At 52.9% G+C, this 19,364-nt stretch overlaps 3 protein-coding genes across 3 annotated transcripts; all 3 read left to right on the top strand.

Annotated features, from left to right (window-relative positions):
* The first annotated feature begins 1,735 nt into the window (after positions 1-1,735).
* Positions 1,736-18,420, top strand: LOC146431064 (protocadherin beta-15-like). The gene is made up of 2 exons (XM_085074160.1): positions 1,736-4,218; positions 18,061-18,420. The coding sequence occupies exon 1, from the start codon at positions 1,736-1,738 to the stop codon at positions 4,175-4,177; it is 2,442 nt and encodes an 813-aa protein (XP_084930286.1). The 3' UTR covers positions 4,178-4,218; positions 18,061-18,420.
* Positions 8,469-12,319, top strand: LOC146431066 (protocadherin beta-15-like). Its single transcript, XM_085073304.1, has one exon. It carries the CDS (start codon positions 8,676-8,678, stop codon positions 11,115-11,117), a length of 2,442 nt encoding a protein of 813 aa, XP_084929430.1. The 5' UTR covers positions 8,469-8,675; the 3' UTR covers positions 11,118-12,319.
* On the top strand, positions 15,476-18,066 carry LOC146431065 (protocadherin beta-15-like). Its single transcript, XM_085073306.1, has one exon. The coding sequence runs from the start codon at positions 15,583-15,585 to the stop codon at positions 18,022-18,024; it is 2,442 nt and encodes an 813-aa protein (XP_084929432.1). The 5' UTR covers positions 15,476-15,582; the 3' UTR covers positions 18,025-18,066.
* Positions 18,421-19,364: the final 944 nt, after the last annotated feature.

Below are 19,364 nucleotides of genomic sequence, written 5' to 3'. Positions count from 1 at the left end.
TTTTTGCCAAGGTATTCCCCACCCTATTTGAAATGTCATGGCAGTCAAAGTCGTCTGTTTCACGGAAAAGGGAAACATCAGTGGTGTTTTGCAAAAGAGGTGAAAGAAAGACTCCGTGGAATGCAGACTATTGAATCTGAGCTTTGTGCCCGGGAAGATCAAGAAACAGACCCTCACGGAGGTAATATTAAGATAGACACAAAACAAGGAGGTGGTCCAAGGCAGGCAGCACAAAAACGAAGTGGCTCTGTGTGAGCAAATCTGGGGAAGGCTATGGAGATTCTTCAAGGGATGGACCACCACTCCTATAAAGACAGGTTAAGAGAGTTGGCAAATGTGGTGGCTGCGGAAGTTGGGAACACATCGTACCAGAGGCTCATCGTGTTTGCATGAGCCAAGGGGCAGCTGCTGCATTTCTCCACTACCATCCCCTCAATTGCCCTGGTGCATGGCTTCTCCGACTCCTTCCAGCATCTCGACTACACTCCTGTGGGAAGGCAGCAGCTGCAGGAGGCAAGGGAGGAAATGCTCACCACCTACCTCATCATGTCCATGGGCTGCATCTCATTGTTCTTCCTGCTGTCAGTCCTCGGCTTCACAGTGGCCAAGCTCTGCAAGAGCCACCTCAAGGTACAACTATGATCACCCTCTGTCTGCTGCTACACGGTTAGAGACTTCTCCAGTGATGGCAGGGACATGGGCAGGAAGGGATTTTGTCAATGGCTTCCTGTTATGAGATGTGACTCGGGGAGGAGCGATTTCTAGTTCCTGAGGCTGGCCTTGCTCAGCCAGCAAAGCAGCGCTGATGTTGCATCCAACAAGGACGAAGAGCTGCTATACCTCATGCAGCCTGCCATTGTGAGAGAATCCCATACAGCGAGCAATGCGACTCTTTTTCAGTTGCGGGACAGCTAGACCTGTGGGCACATCCATGCCTGAGCCGTGCTGTTATGCACACGCCTTCCTCATCCTCAGCCTGAGATTTCCCAGGAGCTGTAATGCTGTTCCGTGCTGTTACTGCAGTGATGCCCCTGTGGAGGCTTTGGGCCAGTTTCTCCATCCAGGCTAGGCGGCTAAATCCCTCCACACTCAGCCTGTGCCTCACGCTGCACAGGAAAACGCGTTGTGCTAGTCCTGCTGCCGCATTTCTCCAAGGGTGCAACTTGTCGAGAGCGCAAGGACTCCCACGAGCGGTGGAGAGCCGTGAAGAGGAACAGACGCAGAACAGCTTCCGGCAGTGCCAGTGAGCTCCGACTGCCTGCAGGTTGGCGGCCGATCCTTGCCAGCACTTCTCCCTCCGGCTAGATGTGTGCGTATCCTTCAGCAAGAGCCACTGTGGGCGAGAGAAGGCGCCACGCGTGTGCGCGCGGATCCGTGGACCGAGCGGATGCCAGCGCAGGCTGCGGGCCGCGGCGAGCGCAGTCCCACCGAATACCGCTAGGTGGTGCTCCAGGACAAGGCGGCGCCGAGCGGCTGCGGCAAAAGGAGGCAGCCGAGCCCGGAGCAGCTCAGCTCAGCGCAGCGCAGAGCAGAGAAGCCGGGCGGAGGTGGCAGAGGCTGCGGCGGTGAGCCCTGCCCCGTGTCACCCGCTGCCGGAAAACCCCGCCTGCCTGGAAGGCCGGAATCTGACAAAGCGAGGAGAAGCGCTCGCCCCCTACTCGGCCGCATTCCGCAGGGAATCGCCCGGGACATCCGAGAGACCGAGACTGGCCGCCGCCGCTGCTGCCGCTGCGCCATGGCGATCTCAAGGCAAGTGCTTTGTCTCTGTGCTTTCCTCTCCCTGCCGCACGCTCGCTCCGAGCCCATCCGCTACTCCGTAGCCGAGGAGGCGGAAAGCGGCTCCCTGGTAGGCAACCTGGCGGAGGACGCGGGGCTGACGCCGGCGCAGCTCTCGGCTCGCCGCGCCCGCCTGGTCTCGGAGGACGGCAGGCAGCATTTTCGCTTAGAGCGCGGCTCCGGCCGCCTCGTCGTGGCGGGGAGGCTGGACCGCGAGGAGCTCTGCGGCCAGTCCGGCACCTGCATGCTCCCCTTCGAGCTGCTGCTCGCCAATCCCCTGCAGTTCTTTCGGGTCGAGGTGGCTCTGGAGGACATCAATGACCATTCACCCGTCTTTCCTGAGGAACGAGTCACTTTTGACATCCCAGAAACGAGCGAGCCGGGCTCTCGTTTCCCGCTGGAGGGGGCACAGGACCTGGATATTGGCAGCAACAGCATCCAGGCATATAGCATCTCTCCCGAGAACGAGTATTTTAGTGTCTCCTATGGAAGTCGGAGTGAGGATGACAAATATGTTGAACTTGTTTTGGAAAAGCCGCTGGACAGAGAAGATCAGTCTGAGATGAGTTTCAGCGTTATTGCTGTAGATGGTGGCTCTCCTCCAAGGAGTGGAACCATCCAAGTCAAAATAGTCATTCTAGATGTAAATGACAATGCTCCCATCTTCACACAGGAGGTGTATATTGGACAGGTTTTAGAAAATACGCCAGAAGGCTCTCTGGTTCTGACTGTGCAGGCAACTGATCTGGATGCAGGAGTTAATGGGGACATCTCCTATCAACTCATTCAAGCAGTGGGACAGAGTGACCCAGCATTTGTGATTGATCCCATAACTGGTGAAATTAAACTCAAAAGGTCTCTGGACTTTGAGGGTTCAGAGCATCATGAATTCCGTGTGAAGGCCAGAGATGGAGGAGGACTTTCAGCAATCTGCAAAGTGTTGGTGGAAGTGGTGGATGTGAATGACAATGCCCCAGAGCTCGTGGTCAGTTCCTTCAGCAGTCCCCTCCCTGAGAACACTGTGCCCGGCACGGTGGTTGCCCTCTTTAGTGTCAGGGATCGGGATTCTGGTACCAATGGGAAGATCTCCTGTGCCCTCCAGGATCAGCTCTTCTTCTCCCTGCGGCCAGCCTATAAGAATTACTATGAGCTGGTGACAGTGAGCGCGCTGGACCGCGAGGAGACAGCTCAGTACATCCTCACGGTCACAGCAGCAGATGCGGGGTCACCTCCTCTCACAACCACCCAGACCTTCACCGTGGACATCTCGGATGTCAATGACAATGCTCCTGTCTTCAACCAGACATCATACACCATGTATGTGCGTGAGAACAATGGCCCCACGGTGTTTGTCGGAGCCGTCAGTGCCGCAGATGCTGACGTGGGGCTCAATGCCAAGGTGACCTATTCGCTGGCAGCAGTGCAAGCGGCCGAGCGACCTTCCTGCTCCTGCATCTCTGTGAACTCAGAGAATGGACACGTGTTTGTGCTGCGGCCCCTGGACTACGAGCAGCTGAGGCAGACCGAGGTGACAGTGAGTGCCTCTGACGCGGGCTCTCCTCCCCTCAGAGCCAACGTCACCGTGCGCCTTGTCGTGGTGGACGAGAATGACAACGCACCGCTCGTGCTGTACCCAGGCCAGGAGAGCAGCCCAGCGTCCAGTGAGCTGGTGCCCGTGTCGGCTGAGGCGGGCTACCTCATCACCAAAGTGGTGGCCGTCGATGCCGACTCCGGGCAGAACTCATGGCTCTCGTACCACCTGCTGAGGGCCACCGAGCCCGGCCTGTTTACGGTGGGTGTGCAAAGTGGCGAGGTGCGTCTGAGGAGGCCGGTGACAGAGAGAGACAGCGTGAAGCAGAAGCTCGTGGTCCTGGTGCGAGACAACGGGAAGCCACCGCTGTCAGCCACTGCAGCTCTGAGCGCTCTCCTGCTCAAGGACTTCTCAGACGTGCGCCTCCCGCACAGCAGCCCGGCCACGGAGGATGAGGGCGGCTCCCTGACAACCTATTTAATCATTTCCTTGGTCTTTGTCTCACTCCTCTTCCTCATCTCCACCGCAGCCTTTGTTGCTCGCAAGGTGTGCAAGAGAAAGGAGCTGAAGGCTGGCCATGTGCTTTACGGTGCCGACAACTTGCAGAGCAGCCTGGCCGATGCAGCCGCTGCCGGGACCCTGCCCCGCGCCTACTGCTACGAGATCAGCCTCACCACGGGCTCGGGCAACAGCGAGTTCAGATTCCTCAAGCCCATCCTCCCCAGCCTGCCACCACAGCAGTGTGCCGTGGGCCAGGGCCCTGATGGTGAACAGGATTTCCCTTGTGTCCCTGTCAGCCCAGGGGACATGGCACCAGACAATGCTGGGACTCTCTCTGCCAGACAGTACAACTCTCTTTCCTTTAACTAGCACGAGGTCTGCACAGCCAGAGGCTTCATGCCTCATGCAATGTAGGGATCTAAGCTGTAGTCTGTGGCAATATTTCCTCCACAGTAAATCAATATTTGCAGTTGGCATAGCCATTTTCTGGCAAATTCTAAGTCAGAATAACAGTTCTCCCCTGCCCCAAAATCTAAGAAGGAAAGAAAGAAACTCAGGTTCTCACCTGAGTTAATGATGTTTTTCAGATTTTCCATCACCTTTTCTGGTCTGGTTTAAGAATGGGGTTAGTTCCAGCTGTGGACCAGGTTAATTCTCCCAGCTATGCTGTTGTCTCTCAGGCAGGACCATGGATTTCTTATTTTCTGCTTAGCACAATGGCACTAAAATGGCAATAAAAGCCCATAGGCCATTTGTTGGGTCAGGAAAGCAAAGGAGGTATGAGTACAATTGTGGTGCAAGCAAATGGCTAATTCCTTTCTGGATTCTGCCTGTCTCTGTCTGCGTATGTGGCCTCTGTGTGGTTTCATTTCTGGCCACCCTGTCTTTCTGTATGAGTGTCTTTCACTGAGTGTCTGAATTGGCTGCAGTAGTGCAACCTGGTGAAGCACAGGGTTCTACCATTCAGAAATTGCATTGCAGGGGATTCCAGCTCAGCAGGCAAGAAGGGTATTTCGATCCTTGGAGTACATCAGTATTATGTTTTCCAGGACAGAGCAGCAAAATGCACAAGATCCTCTTTTAGCCCATAAGTTTTGTGTTCTGTCTCCTTGGGATTTGCCTTGGAAATACAATTGTACAAATGGTGTTGGGTTAGACTGTAGCTGTATAGAGTTGTGAAAGCACTTTCACTATCTTTGGGTGAATTGCATGAAAACTACACATGTCCTTCAAAGACAATTTTCTGAAGGCAGAATCAAAGAAGAACTTCTAAAAAGGATATTGATTTTGATCTAATTATTTTTTCTGAATTCAGTGGGTTTTTGATGGGACTGGAAAGCTGACCCCACATGATTGTATCTATGCTAAAGCATTTGCATTTTCCTTTCTGTTGTCTCAGAATTTACTCTCTAAGCTTTTTATTTGCATTTCCCTTCCTCTTCTCCTTAAGCAGGACTGTCACCCCGTGAAAAATAACTGATTGTTTGAATGATGTGTGTGATGCACACATTATTCAGAAAGCCCCACGCTGTGTTGTGCTGAAGTTATAAACTGTAACATTGTAAAGTGGTATACCTCTGAGTGTAAAAATTGGAATAAAGAGAGCACCTGAATGCTTTGTGTAGAGAACGTCTTTGTAGAGCTATTCTTGCAGGAAAAGCTCTGTTAAGGCTTTTCAAAAAGCCATGGAGGTGGGGCTGTGGGGCGGGGGGTGGTACCAATGTTTTTCCTTTGGCTGAGGTAATGTCGAGTGTGTGCATTGCTCCAGGTTTTATATGCAGCTGATACAGCATTCAGGAAAATTGTAGGAAAGAGGGAATTGCTGCCAGGCATCTCTCGTCCTTCTGAGAGGTAACCTTCTGGCTCAGATGGAGCCCAGGCAGAGGCAGGTCAGGAGAAACTGGGCACTATCCTAGCAGAGGCCCTGGGTCTGCAAAGGTCTCTGCAAAGCTGTGATGTGGGGGAGTGACCTTCCAACTCTGCTGACAGCTGCTTCTGCAAATGGCAGCTGTGAGGTGTTGCAGCACAAAGTGTTTGTGACACTGAAGGTGTAGGTGTTTTAGAAGGAGGATGGCACAAAGACAGCATGCATGTTCCTTATGGAAGTATTTGGGAAAATTCCTGAAGATGGGAATTTGGTGAGAAAAAATATCTACTATGGAGCTTAGCTCTGGAGAAATGACTTCAGAACTTCTCCAGCTGTTCCTTTCTCAAGGCTCAGATGAATCTGATAACTCCTGAGGTATGACTGTTGCAGTCATACTGACCAAAGGACAACACTGTACACTTAGGATTTGCTCATTCTTATCTGAATTGGTCTGGGAAGGCACAAGCCTCTGTTTGACTGTGTTCTGGTGTACAGATCCTTTGCTGATAGGTTCAGTTCAGCTCACTGTTACCACCTGCAGCCAGCTCCAACCTGCCACTAGTGAGAAAGCAACTAGAAGCAAGAAATCTGCATTTCTCAAAAGAGTGAGCTTACAGCACAGAAAAATATAATGTGTGAGATTCCCTTGGAAATTCTCCTTAGAGACACAGGAACTGATCACAGCTGGCAACATTAAGGACAATTCCAAGAACTCTTCATCCTCATGTGTAAGGAATCAAGCCGAGCAGGCAGGAAAACTGTCATGGCTGAGGGAGAATGTGCTTCTCAATCTGAGGAGTAAGAAGAAAATGGATTGACAGTGGAAGAATGGACATGTGACTGGGCTTGAGTACAGGGATAAGTTTTGGATGTGCAGGGATGAGAACAGGAAAGCTCAGGCACAAAAGGAACAAAGGGGCAAGGAATTTTAAGAATAATCAGAAGAGATTCTCTAAGTGCATACGTCAGAAAAGAAAGGCCAAGGAGAGAGTACCCTTTAATAAACAAGAAGGGAGAAGTGGTGATGACAGATATGGAGAAGATATGGAGGTACACAAGAAGTTCTTCACCTCAGTATTCACTAGTAAGCAGGTTTCCCACTTTTCTGGAGTCCATGAACCTGCAGGTGAGAGCTGGGGCAGTGAAGACCCTCCCACTCTAAATGAAGGGCACGTTTATGAGCAACTAATGAACAAGCACGAGTGTCTGGGGCCAGAAAACATGCATCCCAGTGTCCGAGGAACTTGGTAATATTGTTGCCAAGACACTCTCCACCCTGTTTGACATGTCATGGCAGTCAGGCAAAGTCCTCAGTGTCAGGGAAAAGGGAAACATCACTGCTGTTTCTTCAAAAGAGGAGAAAGGAAGACTCCAGGAACTGCAGACCACTGAATCTGAGCTCTGTTCCTGGGAATATCAAGAAGCACACCCTCATACAGGTAATGTTAAGGTGGATGCAAAACAAGGAGATAGTCCAAGGTAGGCAGCACAAGAAAGAAGTGGATCTGTGTGAGAAGATCTGGGGGAAGCTATGGGAGATGCTTCAAGGTGTGGAGCACCACTCCTATAAAAACAGATTCAGAGAGATGGTGTTTTTGGCCAAGGTGGTGGTGGTGGAAGCGAGAACATATCCTGGCAGAGGCTCATTGTGTTGGTATGAGCCAAGGGGCAGCTGCTGCACTCCTCCACTACCTCCCCCTCCATTGCCCCAGTCCATGGTTTCTCTGACACCTACCAGTATCTCGACTACACTCCTGCTTGAAGGCAGCAGCAGCAGGTGGCAAGGGAGTAAATGCTCACCACCTACCTCATCATGTCCATGGACTGCATCTCATTGCTCTTCCTGCTGTCCGTACTCACCTTGACAGCAGGCAGCAAAGCTCTGTAAGGCTCACCTACAAGCACAGCTGTCGACCCCCTCTGCCCACTTCTACACAGATGGAGACTTCTCCAGCGACGGCTGAGACATGGGCAGGATGGCAATTTTGTCACTGGCTTGCTGGTATGCGATGTGCCTGACCAGTGACTCGGGGAGGAGCAATTTCCAGTTTCTGAGGCTGGCCTTCCTCAGCCGGCAAATCAGCACTGATGCTGTATCCAAAGAGAACGAAGAGCCGCTATACCGCAACCCTCCAGCGGGAGGGAAGGCCATGCAGGGAACACTGCAGCTCATTTTCCGTCGCGGGACTGCCAGACCTGTGGGCACATCCATGCCTGAGCCGTGCTGATCCCTGCCTCAGCCTCAGACTGAGATTTCCCAGTGACTGTAATTCCATTCCTTGCTGTTACCGGAGTGATGCCTCTGCAGAGGCTTTGGGCCAGTTTCTCAAGTCAGGGAAGGTGGCTCAGTCCCTCCACACTCAACCTGTGCCTCGCGCTGGAGATGAAAATGCCTTTTGCTGGTCCTGCAGCCGCGTTTCCTGAAGGGTGCCACTTGCCGAGAGCGCAAGGAATCCCGCGGGCAGTGGAGAGAGGGGAAGAGGAACAGCTGACGGTGCAGTCGGTGAGCTCCGACTGAACGTAAGACCACGGTCGATCCACCCCAGAACTTTTCTCTCCAGTTGGAAGTGTGCGCATCCTTTCGCAGGTGCCGCGGTGGGCGAACGAAAGCACCGCGCGTGTTCTCTCGGATCCGTGGACTGAGCGAGTGGCAGCGCGAGCTGCGGGCGGCGGCAGGCGCAGTACCACCGAACACCGCTGGGTGGTGCTCCAGGACAAGGCGGCGCGGATTCGCAGCGGCAAAAGGAGGCGGCCGAGCCCGGAGCAGCTCAGCACAGCCCAGAGCAGCTCAGCGAGGCCGGGCGGAGGTGACAGAGGCTGCGGCGGGGAGAGCTGCCCCGTGTCACCCGCTACTGGGACACCCAGCCAGCCTTACGGGCCGCCGGCCGGAATCTGACACGGCGAGGAAAGGCGCTCGCCCCCCACTTGGCTGCTTTCCGCAGGGAATCGCCCGGGACATCCCGAGAGACCGAGACTGGCCGCCGCCGCTGCCGCCGCGCCATGGCGATCGCAAGGCAAGTGCTTTGTCTCTGTGCTTTCCTCTCCCTGCCGCACGCTCGCTCCGAGCCCATCCGCTACTCTGTAGCCGAGGAGGCGGAAAGCGGCTCCCTGGTAGGCAACCTGGCGGAGGACGCGGGGCTGACGCCGGCGCAGCTCTCGGCTCGCCGCGCCCGCCTGGTCTCGGAGGACGGCAGGCAGCATTTTCGCTTAGAGCGCGGCTCCGGCCGCCTCGTCGTGGCGGGGAGGCTGGACCGCGAGGAGCTCTGCGGCCAGTCCGGCACCTGCATGCTCCCCTTCGAGCTGCTGCTCGCCAATCCCCTGCAGTTCTTTCGGGTCGAGGTGGCTCTGGAAGACATCAATGACCATTCACCCTTTTTCCGAAGAGAACGAGTTGCTCTTAAAATTCCAGAAACGAGCGATCCCGGCTCTCGTTTCCCACTGGAGGGGGCTCGGGACCTTGATATTGGCAGCAACAGCATCCAGTCATACAGCATCTCTCCCAAGAACGAGTATTTTAGTGTCTTCTATGGAAGTCGGAGTAATGGTGACAAATATGTTGAACTTGTTTTAGAAAAGCCGCTAGACAGAGAGGAACAGGCAGAGATGGGTTTCGATGTTATTGCTGTAGATGGTGGCTCTCCTCCCAGGAGTGGCAGCGCCAAAGTCAACATTATCATTCTAGATGTAAATGACAATGCTCCCATCTTCACACAAGAGCGTTACATTGGCAAGGTTTTGGAAAACTTGCCGGAAGGCTCTGTGGTTCTGACTGTGCAGGCAACTGATCAGGATGCAGGAGCTAATGGGGACATCTCCTATCAACTCAGTGAAGCAGTGGGAGAGAGTGACCCAGCATTTGTGATTGATCCCATAACTGGTGAAATTAAACTCACAAAACCTCTGGATTTTGAGGAAGCAGGGACTCACGAACTCAGTGTGAGAGCCACAGATGGTGGGGGACTTTCAGCAATCTGCAAAGTGTTGGTGGAGGTGGTGGATGTGAATGACAATGCGCCAGAGCTCGTGGTCAGTTCCTTCAGCAGTCCCCTCCCCGAGAACACTGTGCCCGGCACGGTGGTTGCCCTCTTTAGTGTCAGGGATCGGGATTCTGGTGCCAACGGGAAGATCTCCTGTGCCCTCCAGGATCAGCTCTTCTTCTCCCTGCGGCCAGCCTATAAGAATTACTATGAGCTGGTGACAGTGAGCGCGCTGGACCGCGAGGAGACAGCTCAGTACATCCTCACGGTCACAGCAGCAGATGCGGGGTCACCTCCTCTCACAACCACCCAGACCTTCACCGTGGACATCTCGGATGTCAATGACAACGCTCCTGTCTTCAACCAGACATCATACACCATGTATGTGCGTGAGAACAATGGCCCCATGGTGTTTGTCGGAGCCGTCAGTGCCACAGATGCTGACGTGGGGCTCAATGCCAAGGTGACCTATTCGCTGGCAGCAGCGCAAGCGGCCGAGCGACCTTCCTGCTCCTGCATCTCTGTGAACTCGGAGAACGGACACGTGTTTGTGCTGCGGCCCCTGGACTACGAGCAGCTGAGGCAGACCGAGGTGACAGTGAGTGCCTCTGACGCGGGCTCTCCTCCCCTCAGAGCCAACGTCACCGTGCGCCTTGTCGTGGTGGACGAGAATGACAACGCACCGCTCGTGCTGTACCCAGGCCAGGAGAGCAGCCCAGCGTCCAGTGAGCTGGTGCCCGTGTCGGCTGAGGCGGGCTACCTCATCACCAAAGTGGTGGCCATCGATGCCGACTCCGGACAGAACTCATGGCTCTCGTACCACCTGCTGAGGGCCACCGAGCCCGGCCTGTTTACGGTCGGTGTGCAAAGTGGCGAGGTGCGTCTGAGGAGGCCGGTGACAGAGAGAGACAGCGTGAAGCAGAAGCTCGTGGTCCTGGTGCGAGACAACGGGAAGCCACCGCTGTCAGCCACCGCAGCTCTGAGCGCTCTCCTGCTCAAGGACTTCTCAGACGTGCGCCTCCCGCACAGCAGCCCGGCCACGGAGGATGAGGGCGGCTCCCTGACAACCTATTTAATCATTTCCTTGGTCTTTGTCTCACTCCTCTTCCTCATCTCCACCGCAGCCTTTGTTGCTCGCAAGGTGTGCAAGAGAAAGGAGCTGAAGGCTGGCCATGTGCTTTATGGTGCCGACAACTTGCAGAGCAGCCTGGCCGATGCAGCCGCTGCCGGGACCCTGCCCCGCGCCTACTGCTACGAGATCAGCCTCACCACGGGCTCGGGCAACAGCGAGTTCAGATTCCTCAAGCCCATCCTCCCCAGCCTGCCACCACAGCAGTGGGCCGTGGGCCAGGGCCCTGATGATGAGCAGGATTTCCCTTGTGCCCCTGTCAGCCCAGGGGACATGGCACCAGACAATGCTGGGACTCTCTCTGCCGGACAGTACAACTCTCTTTCCTTTAACTAGCATGAGGTCTGCACAGCCAGAGGCTTGATGCCTCATGGAATGTAGGGATCTAAGCTGTAGTCTGTGGCAATATTTCCTCCACAGTAAATCAGTATTTGCAGTTGGCATGGCCAGTTTCTGCCAAATTCTAAGTCAGAATAACAGTTCTCCCCTGCCCCAAAATCTAAGAAGGAAAGAAAGAAACTCAGGTTCTCACACTCAGTTAATGATGTATTTCAGATTTTCCATCACCTTTTCTGCTTTGCTTTAAGAATGGGGTTAGCTCCAACTATGGACCTGGTTAATTATCCCAGCTATGTTGCTGTCTCTCAGGCAGGACCATGTTTTTCTTATGTTCTGCTTAGCACAATGGCACTAAAATGGCATTAAATGCCCATAGGCCATTTGTTGGGTCAGGAAAGCAAAGGAGATATGAGTACAATTGTGGTGCAAGCAAAAGGCTCATTCTTTTCTGGATTCTGCATGTCTCTGTCTGAGATATGTGGCCTCTGTGTGGTTTCATTCCTGCCCACTCTGTCTTTCTATACAAACATGGCATGTCTGCATAGGCTGCAGTAGTGCTACCTTGAGAATCAGGGAGTCCTCCCATTCAGAAATTGCAGTGCAGGGGATTCCAGCTCAGCAGGCAAGAGGCGTATTTTGATCCTTTGTGTACATCAGTATTATCTTTTCCAAGGCAAAGCAGCAAAATGCACAAGATCGTCTTTTAGCCCATAAAGTTTTTTGTTCTGTCTCCTTGGGATTCGCCTTGGAAATACAGTAGTACAAATGGTGTTGGGTTAGACTGTAGCTGTACAGATTTGTGAAAGCACATTTGCTATCTTTGGGTTAATTGCATGAAAACTGCACATTTTGAAATTTGAAAGACAAATTTCTGAAGGCAGAATCAAAGAACATCTATAAAAGACATTGATTTTGATCTAATTATTTTTTCTGACTTCAGTAGGTATTTGATGGGATTGGAAAGCTGATCCCACATGATTGTATCTGCGTTAAAGCATTTGCATTCCCTTTTCTGTTGTCTCAGAATTTACTCTTAAAGCTTTGATTTAGCATTTCCCTTCCTCTTCTCCTTAAGAATGACTGTCACCCCGTGAAAAATAACTGATTATTTGAATGATGTGTGTGATGCACACATTATTCAGAAAGCCCCACGCTGTGTTGTGCTGAAGTTATAAACTGTAGTATTGTAATGTGGCATACCTCTGAATGTAAAAATTGGAATAAAGAGAACACCTGAATGCTTTGTGTAAAGAAGGTCTTTGTAGAGCTCTTCCTGCTGGAAAAGCTCTGTCAAGGTTTTTCAAAAAGCCGTGGAGGAGGGGGGCTGTGGGGCGGGGAGTGGTACTGATGTTTTTCCTTTGTCTGAGGTAATGTCGAGTGTGTGCATTGCTCCAGGTTTTAAAGCATTCAGGAAAATTGCAGGGAAGAGAGACTTGCTGCCAGGCATCACTAGTCCTTCTGAGAGGTGACCTTCTGGCTCAGATGGAGCCCAGGCAGAGGCAGGTCAGGAGAAACTGGACACTATCCTAGCAGAGGCCCTGGGTCTGCAAAGGTCTCTGCAAAGCTGTGATGTGGGGGAGTGACCTTCCAACTCTGCTGACAGCTGCTTCTGCAAATGGCAGCTGTGAGGTGTTGGAGCACAAAGTGTTTGTGACACTGAAGGTGTAGGTGTTTTAGAAGGAGGATGGCACAAAGACAGCATGCATGTTCCTTATGGAAATCTTTGGGAAAATTCCTGGAGATGGGAATTTGGTGAGCAAAAAAATCTACTCATGAGCTTAGCTCTGGAGAAAAGGCTATAGAACCTCCTCAGCTGTTCCTTTCACAAGGCTCAGATGAATCTGGTAAGTTCTTAGGAAAGACTGGTGCAGTCATAATGACCAAAGGACACTACTGGACACTTAGGATTCACTCATCCTTATCTCAACTGATCTGGGAAGGCACAAGCCTCTGTTTGACTGTGTTGTGATGTACAAATCCTTTGCTGAAAGGTTCAATTCAGCTCATTGTTACCACCTGCAACCAGCTCCCACCTGCCACTGGTGAGAAAGCACCTGAAAGCAAGAAATCTGCATTTCTCAGAAGAGTGAGCTTACAGTACAGTAAAATATAGTGTGTGAGATTCCCTTGGAAATTCTCCTTAGGGACACAGGAACTGATCACAGCTGGCAACATTAAAGACAATTCCAAGAGCTCTTTACCCTCATGTGTAAGGAATCATGCCAATCATCCAGGAAACTGGCATCACTGAACGTGAACCTGCTCCTCAAGCTGAGGAGTAAGAAGAAAATGGATGGACAGTGGAAGCATGGACATGTGGCTGTGTACGAGTACGGGCATAAGTTTTGGATGTGTGGGGATGGGAACAGGAAAGCTCAGGCACAAAAGGAAGGAAATGGCAAGGGATATTATGAATAATCAGAAGAGATTCTCTAAGTGCATAGGTCAGAAAAGAAAGGCCAAGGAGAGAGTACCCTTTAATAAACAAGAAGGGAGAAGTGGTGATGACATATATGGAGGAACACAAGAAGTTCTTCACCTCAGTATTCACTAGTAAGCAGGCTTCCCACTTTTCTGGAGTCCATGAACCTGCAGGTGAGGGTTGGAGCAGTGAAGACCTTCCCACTCTAAATGAAGGGCACATTCATGAGCACCTAATGAACAAGCACGAGTATCTGGGGCCAGAAAACATGCATCCCAGTGCCCGAGGACCTGGGTAATATGGTTGCCAAGACACTCTCCACCCTGTTTGAAATGTCATGGCAGTCAGACAAAGTCCTCGGTGTCAGGGAAAAGGGAAACATCGCTGCTGTTTCTTCAAAAGGGGAGAAATGGAGACTCCAGAAACTACAGACTATTGAATCTGAGATCCATTCCTGGGAATATCAAGAAGCACACCCTCATACAGGTAATGTTAAGGAAGATGCAAAACAAGGAGATGGTCCAAGGCAGGCAGCACAAGAAAGAAGTGGATCTGTGTGAGCAGATCTAGGGATAGCTATGGTGATGCTTCAAGGGCTGGAACACCACTCCTATAATGACAGGTTTAGAGAGTTGGTGGTTTTGGCCAAGGTGGATGGTGGTGGAAGGGGGAACACATCCTGACAGAAGCTCATCTTGTTGGTATGAGCCAATCGGCAGCTGCTGCACTCCTCCAGTGCCACCCTCTCCATTGCCCTAGTCCATGGCTTCTCTGACTCCTTCCAGCATCTCGACTACACTCCTGTAGGAAGGAAGCCAACTGCAGGTGGCAAGAGAGGAAATGCTCACCACCTACCTCATCATGTCCATGTGCTGCATCTCGCGGCTCTTCCTGCTGTCTGTACTCGCCTTGACAGCAGGCAGAGAAGCTGTCAGGCTCACCTCCAGGCACAGCTATCGACCCCTCGGCCCACTGCTACGCGGGTGGAGACTTCTCCAGCGACGGCTAAGACATGGGCAGGATCGGAATTTCGCCAGCGGCTTGCTGGTATGCGATGTGCTTCACCAGTGACTCGGAGAGGAGCGATTTCCAGTTCCTCATGCTGGCCTTGTTCAGCCGGCAAATCAGCACTGATGTTACATCCGAACAGAACGAAGGGCCGCTATACCGCAACCCTCCAGCGGGAGGGAAGGCCATGCAGCGAGCAATGCAGCTCATTTTCTGTCGCGGGACTGCCAGACCTGTATGCGCATCCATGCCTGAGCCGTGCTGTGATGCACATCCTTGCCTCAGCCTCAGACTGAGATTTCCCAGTGACTGTAATTCCATTCCTTGCTGTTACCAGAGTGATGCCCCTGCAGAGGCTTTGGGCAAGTTTCTCCAGCCAGGAAAGGAGGCTCAGTCCCTCCACACTCAACCTGTGCTTCGCGCTGGAGATGAAAATGCGTTTTGCTGGTCCTGCAGCCGCGTTTCCTGAAGGGTGCCACTTGCCGAGAGCGCAAGGAATCCCGCGGGCAGTGGAGAGAGGGGAAGAGGAACAGCTGACGGTACTGTCGGTGAGCTCCGACTGAGCGTAAGACCACGGTAGATCCTCCCCAGCACATTTCTTTCCAGTTGGAAGTGTGCGCATCCTTTCGCAGGTGCCGCGGTGGGCGAACGAAAGCACCGCGCGTGTTCTCTCGGGTCCGTGGACTGAGCGAGTGGCAGCGCGAGCTGCGGGCGGCGGCAGGCGCAGTACCAGAGCACACCGCTGGGTGGTGCTCCAGGACAAGGCGGCGCGGATTCGCAGCGGCAAAAGGAGGCGGCCGAGCCCGGAGCAGCTCAGCACAGCCCAGAGCAGCTCAGCGAGGCCGGGCGGAGGTGACAGAGGCTGCGGCGGCGAGCGCTGCCCCGTGTCACCCGCTACTGGGACACCCCGGCTGCCTTACGGAATCTGACACAGAGAGGAAAGGCGCTCGACTCCCACTTGGCCGCTTTCCTCAGGGAATCGCCCAGGACATCCGAGAGACCGACACTGGCCGCCGCCGCTTCCGCTGCGCCATGGCGATCGCAAGGCAAGTGCTTTGTCTCTGTGCTTTCCTCTCCCTGCCGCACGCTCGCTCCGAGCCCATCCGCTACTCCGTAGCCGAGGAGGCGGAAAGCGGCTCCCTGGTAGGCAACCTGGCGGAGGACGCGGGGCTGACGCCGGCGCAGCTCTCGGCTCGCCGCGCCCGCCTGGTCTCGGAGGACGGCAGGCAGCATTTTCGCTTAGAGCGCGGCTCCGGCCGCCTCGTCGTGGCGGGGAGGCTGGACCGCGAGGAGCTCTGCGGCCAGTCCGGCACCTGCATGCTCCCCTTCGAGCTGCTGCTCGCCAATCCCCTGCAGTTCTTTCGGGTCGAGGTGGCTCTGGAGGACATCAATGACCATTCACCGGTCTTCCCCGAGGAACGAGTCACTTTTGACATCTTGGAAACGAGCGAACCAGGCTCTCGTTTCCCGCTGGAGGGGGCTCGGGACCTCGACATTGGCAGCAATACCGTCCAGTCGTACAGCATCTCCCCCCAGAGCGGGTACTTTAATGTCTTCTATGGAAGTCGGAGTAATGGTGACAAGTATGTTGAACTGGTTTTGGAAAAGCCGCTAGACAGAGAGGAACAGGCAGAGATGGGTTTTACTGTTACTGCTGTAGATGGAGGCTCTCCTCCCAGAAGTGGGACCATGGACATCTCTATTGTCATTTTAGATGCAAATGACAATGCTCCCATCTTCACACAGGAGCGTTATGTTAGCAAGGTTCTTGAAAATATACCAGAAGGCTCTGTGGTTCTGACTGTGCAGGCAACGGATCCAGATGCAGGAGTAAATGGGGACATCTCCTATCAACTCAGCCAAGTAGTGGGACAGAGTGACCCAGCATTTGTGATTGATCCCATAACTGGTGAAATTAAACTCACAAAACCTCTGGACTTTGAGGAAGCAGAAGCTCATGAGCTCAGTGTGAGAGCCAGAGATGGTGGGGGGCTTTCAGCAATCAGCAAAGTGTTGGTGGAGGTGGTGGATGTGAATGACAATGCGCCAGAGCTCGTGGTCAGTTCCTTCAGCAGTCCCCTCCCCGAGAACACTGTGCCTGGGACAGTGGTTGCCCTCTTTAGTGTCAGGGATCGGGATTCTGGTGTCAACGGGAAGATCTCCTGTGCCCTCCAGGATCAGCTCTTCTTCTCCCTGCGGCCAGCCTATAAGAATTACTATGAGCTGGTGACAGTGAGCGCGCTGGACCGCGAGGAGACAGCTCAGTACATCCTCACGGTCACAGCAGCAGATGCGGGGTCACCTCCTCTCACAACCACGCAGACCTTCACCGTGGACATCTCGGATGTCAATGACAACGCTCCTGTCTTCAACCAGACATCATACACCATGTATGTGCGTGAGAACAATGGCCCCACGGTGTTTGTCGGAGCCGTCAGTGCCGCAGATGCTGACGTGGGGCTCAATGCCAAGGTGACCTATTCGCTGGCAGCAGCGCAAGCGGCCGAGCGACCTTCCTGCTCCTGCATCTCTGTGAACTCGGAGAACGGACACGTGTTTGTGCTGCGGCCCCTGGACTACGAGCAGCTGAGGCAGACCGAGGTGACAGTGAGTGCCTCTGACGCGGGCTCTCCTCCCCTCAGAGCCAACGTCACCGTGCGCCTTGTCGTGGTGGACGAGAATGACAATGCACCGCTCGTGCTGTACCCAGGCCAGGAGAGCAGCCCAGCGTCCAGTGAGCTGGTGCCCGTGTCGGCTGAGGCGGGCTACCTCATCACCAAAGTGGTGGCCGTCGATGCCGACTCCGGACAGAACTCATGGCTCTCGTACCACCTGCTGAGGGCCACCGAGCCCGGCCTGTTTACGGTCGGTGTGCAAAGTGGCGAGGTGCGTCTGAGGAGGCCGGTGACAGAGAGAGACAGCGTGAAGCAGAAGCTCGTGGTCCTGGTGCGAGACAACGGGAAGCCACCGCTGTCAGCCACTGCAGCTCTGAGCGCTCTCCTGCTCAAGGACTTCTCAGACGTGCGCCTCCCGCACAGCAGCCCGGCCACGGAGGATGAGGGCGGCTCCCTGACAACCTATTTAATCATTTCCTTGGTCTTTGTCTCACTCCTCTTCCTCATCTCCACCGCAGCCTTTGTTGCTCGCAAGGTGTGCAAGAGAAAGGAGCTGAAGGCTGGCCATGTGCTTTACGGTGCCGACAACTTGCAGAGCAGCCTGGCCGATGCAGCCGCTGCCGGGACCCTGCCCCGCGCCTACTGCTACGAGATCAGCCTCACCACGGGCTCGGGCAACAGCGAGTTCAGATTCCTCAAGCCCATCCTCCCCAGCCTGCCACCACAGCAGTGTGCTGTGGGCCAGGGCCCTGATGATGAACAGGATTTCCCTTGTGTCCCTGTCAGCCCAGGGGACATGGCAGCAGACAATGCTGGGACTCTCTCTGCCAGACAGTACAATTCTCTTTCCTTTAACTAGGTTCTGCACAGCCAGTGGCTTTCTGTGTCTCAGTAGGAGTGTGTCCCAGGTGCTGCATATGGCAATGCTACCTTTATTGTAAACCTGTGTTTGCAATTGGCATAATCAACTTCCTGACATTTCTGAATCCCAGTAAGAGTTGTCTGCCCCTCCAAGAAACCAAAAAAAAAAAAAAAAGTGCTCAGGTTCTCTCACTGATGCAGTAGTATGTTTCAGGTCAGTTACAGTCATTTCTGATTGGCTTTAAGAATGGCGTTAGAACTCTTAGCTATGCTTTTGTCTCTCTTGCTGTCAGACCAGACCATGGACTGTGGCTAGCACAGGTTTTTCCCACGAGAATTCTTCTTGTGTTTTATAAATAAAGATAAAGTTTGGATGTTATTGGAACAGTGTCCCAGAACCTGAGCAGTGCAGTCCTGGCCAATCAGGCCTGGGGGAAGGCTTCTGACCGACCAGTCTGGGTGACTTTTGAAAACTCCATATGTATGATGAAATCAAAACAATAAAGGTCATTCCTTCTTGCCACTGAGAACTGGTGCATTCATTACTCTGCTAGCTGCTCAACAGCGACAATGGACCTCTAATTCTTTGCTATAATACAATGGCACAGTTGGGTAGACGAATCTCACATATGCTGAAATGGCGCAAAACTCTTTTCCCAGCTCAGAAAAGCAACGTAGTTCTGAATACTGTGTCACAGTGTTCTGTTAGCACAAGCCTCTTTCTTTCTTTCTGGAGGTCTGGATGTCTCTGTCTGAGATGTGTGTCTCTGTGTGCTTTGCTTTCTTGTCACTATTATCAGTCAATATAGCACTGTTTATCTCCATATTATTTACTAGCGCTGCCTGGTGAATCATGGAGTTTCTCCCATCCAACCTTTGCAATGCAGGTGATTCCAGCTCAGCTGGCAAGAAGGGTATTCTGACCTTCTGAATACAGGAATCTTATCTTCTCCAGGGCAGAGAAGAGCAGTAAAATGTACAACAAAATACTCTTTTTGCCCTATAAATCGGTGCTTGGTGTTCTGTGTCCTTGAAATACAGAACTACAGAAATATAGTGGCACAAACCATGTTGGGTATACTGTAACTGTACAAAGTTTTAAAAACGTGCTCATTTCCTTTAGGTACATTTCATGAAAACTCCATAAGTCCTACAAAGAGCATTTTCTGAAGGGTAGAATCAACATGAAATGGTAAGCAGAAGGTTGATTTTGGCCTTCTCATTGTTCCTATATGCAATGGTTTCTTGGGATTAGAAAGCTGTCCCCACATGATTTTCTCCATTTGTCTTAGAGCATTTGCATTCTCCTTTTTGCTTTTTCTCCTGCTACTCTCTAAA

This window comes from Lichenostomus cassidix, chromosome 13 (assembly GCF_008360975.1).
Source record: "Lichenostomus cassidix isolate B80296 chromosome 13, HeHo_3.0, whole genome shotgun sequence".
NCBI lineage: Eukaryota > Metazoa > Chordata > Aves > Passeriformes > Meliphagidae > Lichenostomus > Lichenostomus cassidix.
Note: the sequence above shows the minus strand (reverse complement) of the source record. Positions and strands in the feature narration are given on the sequence as shown.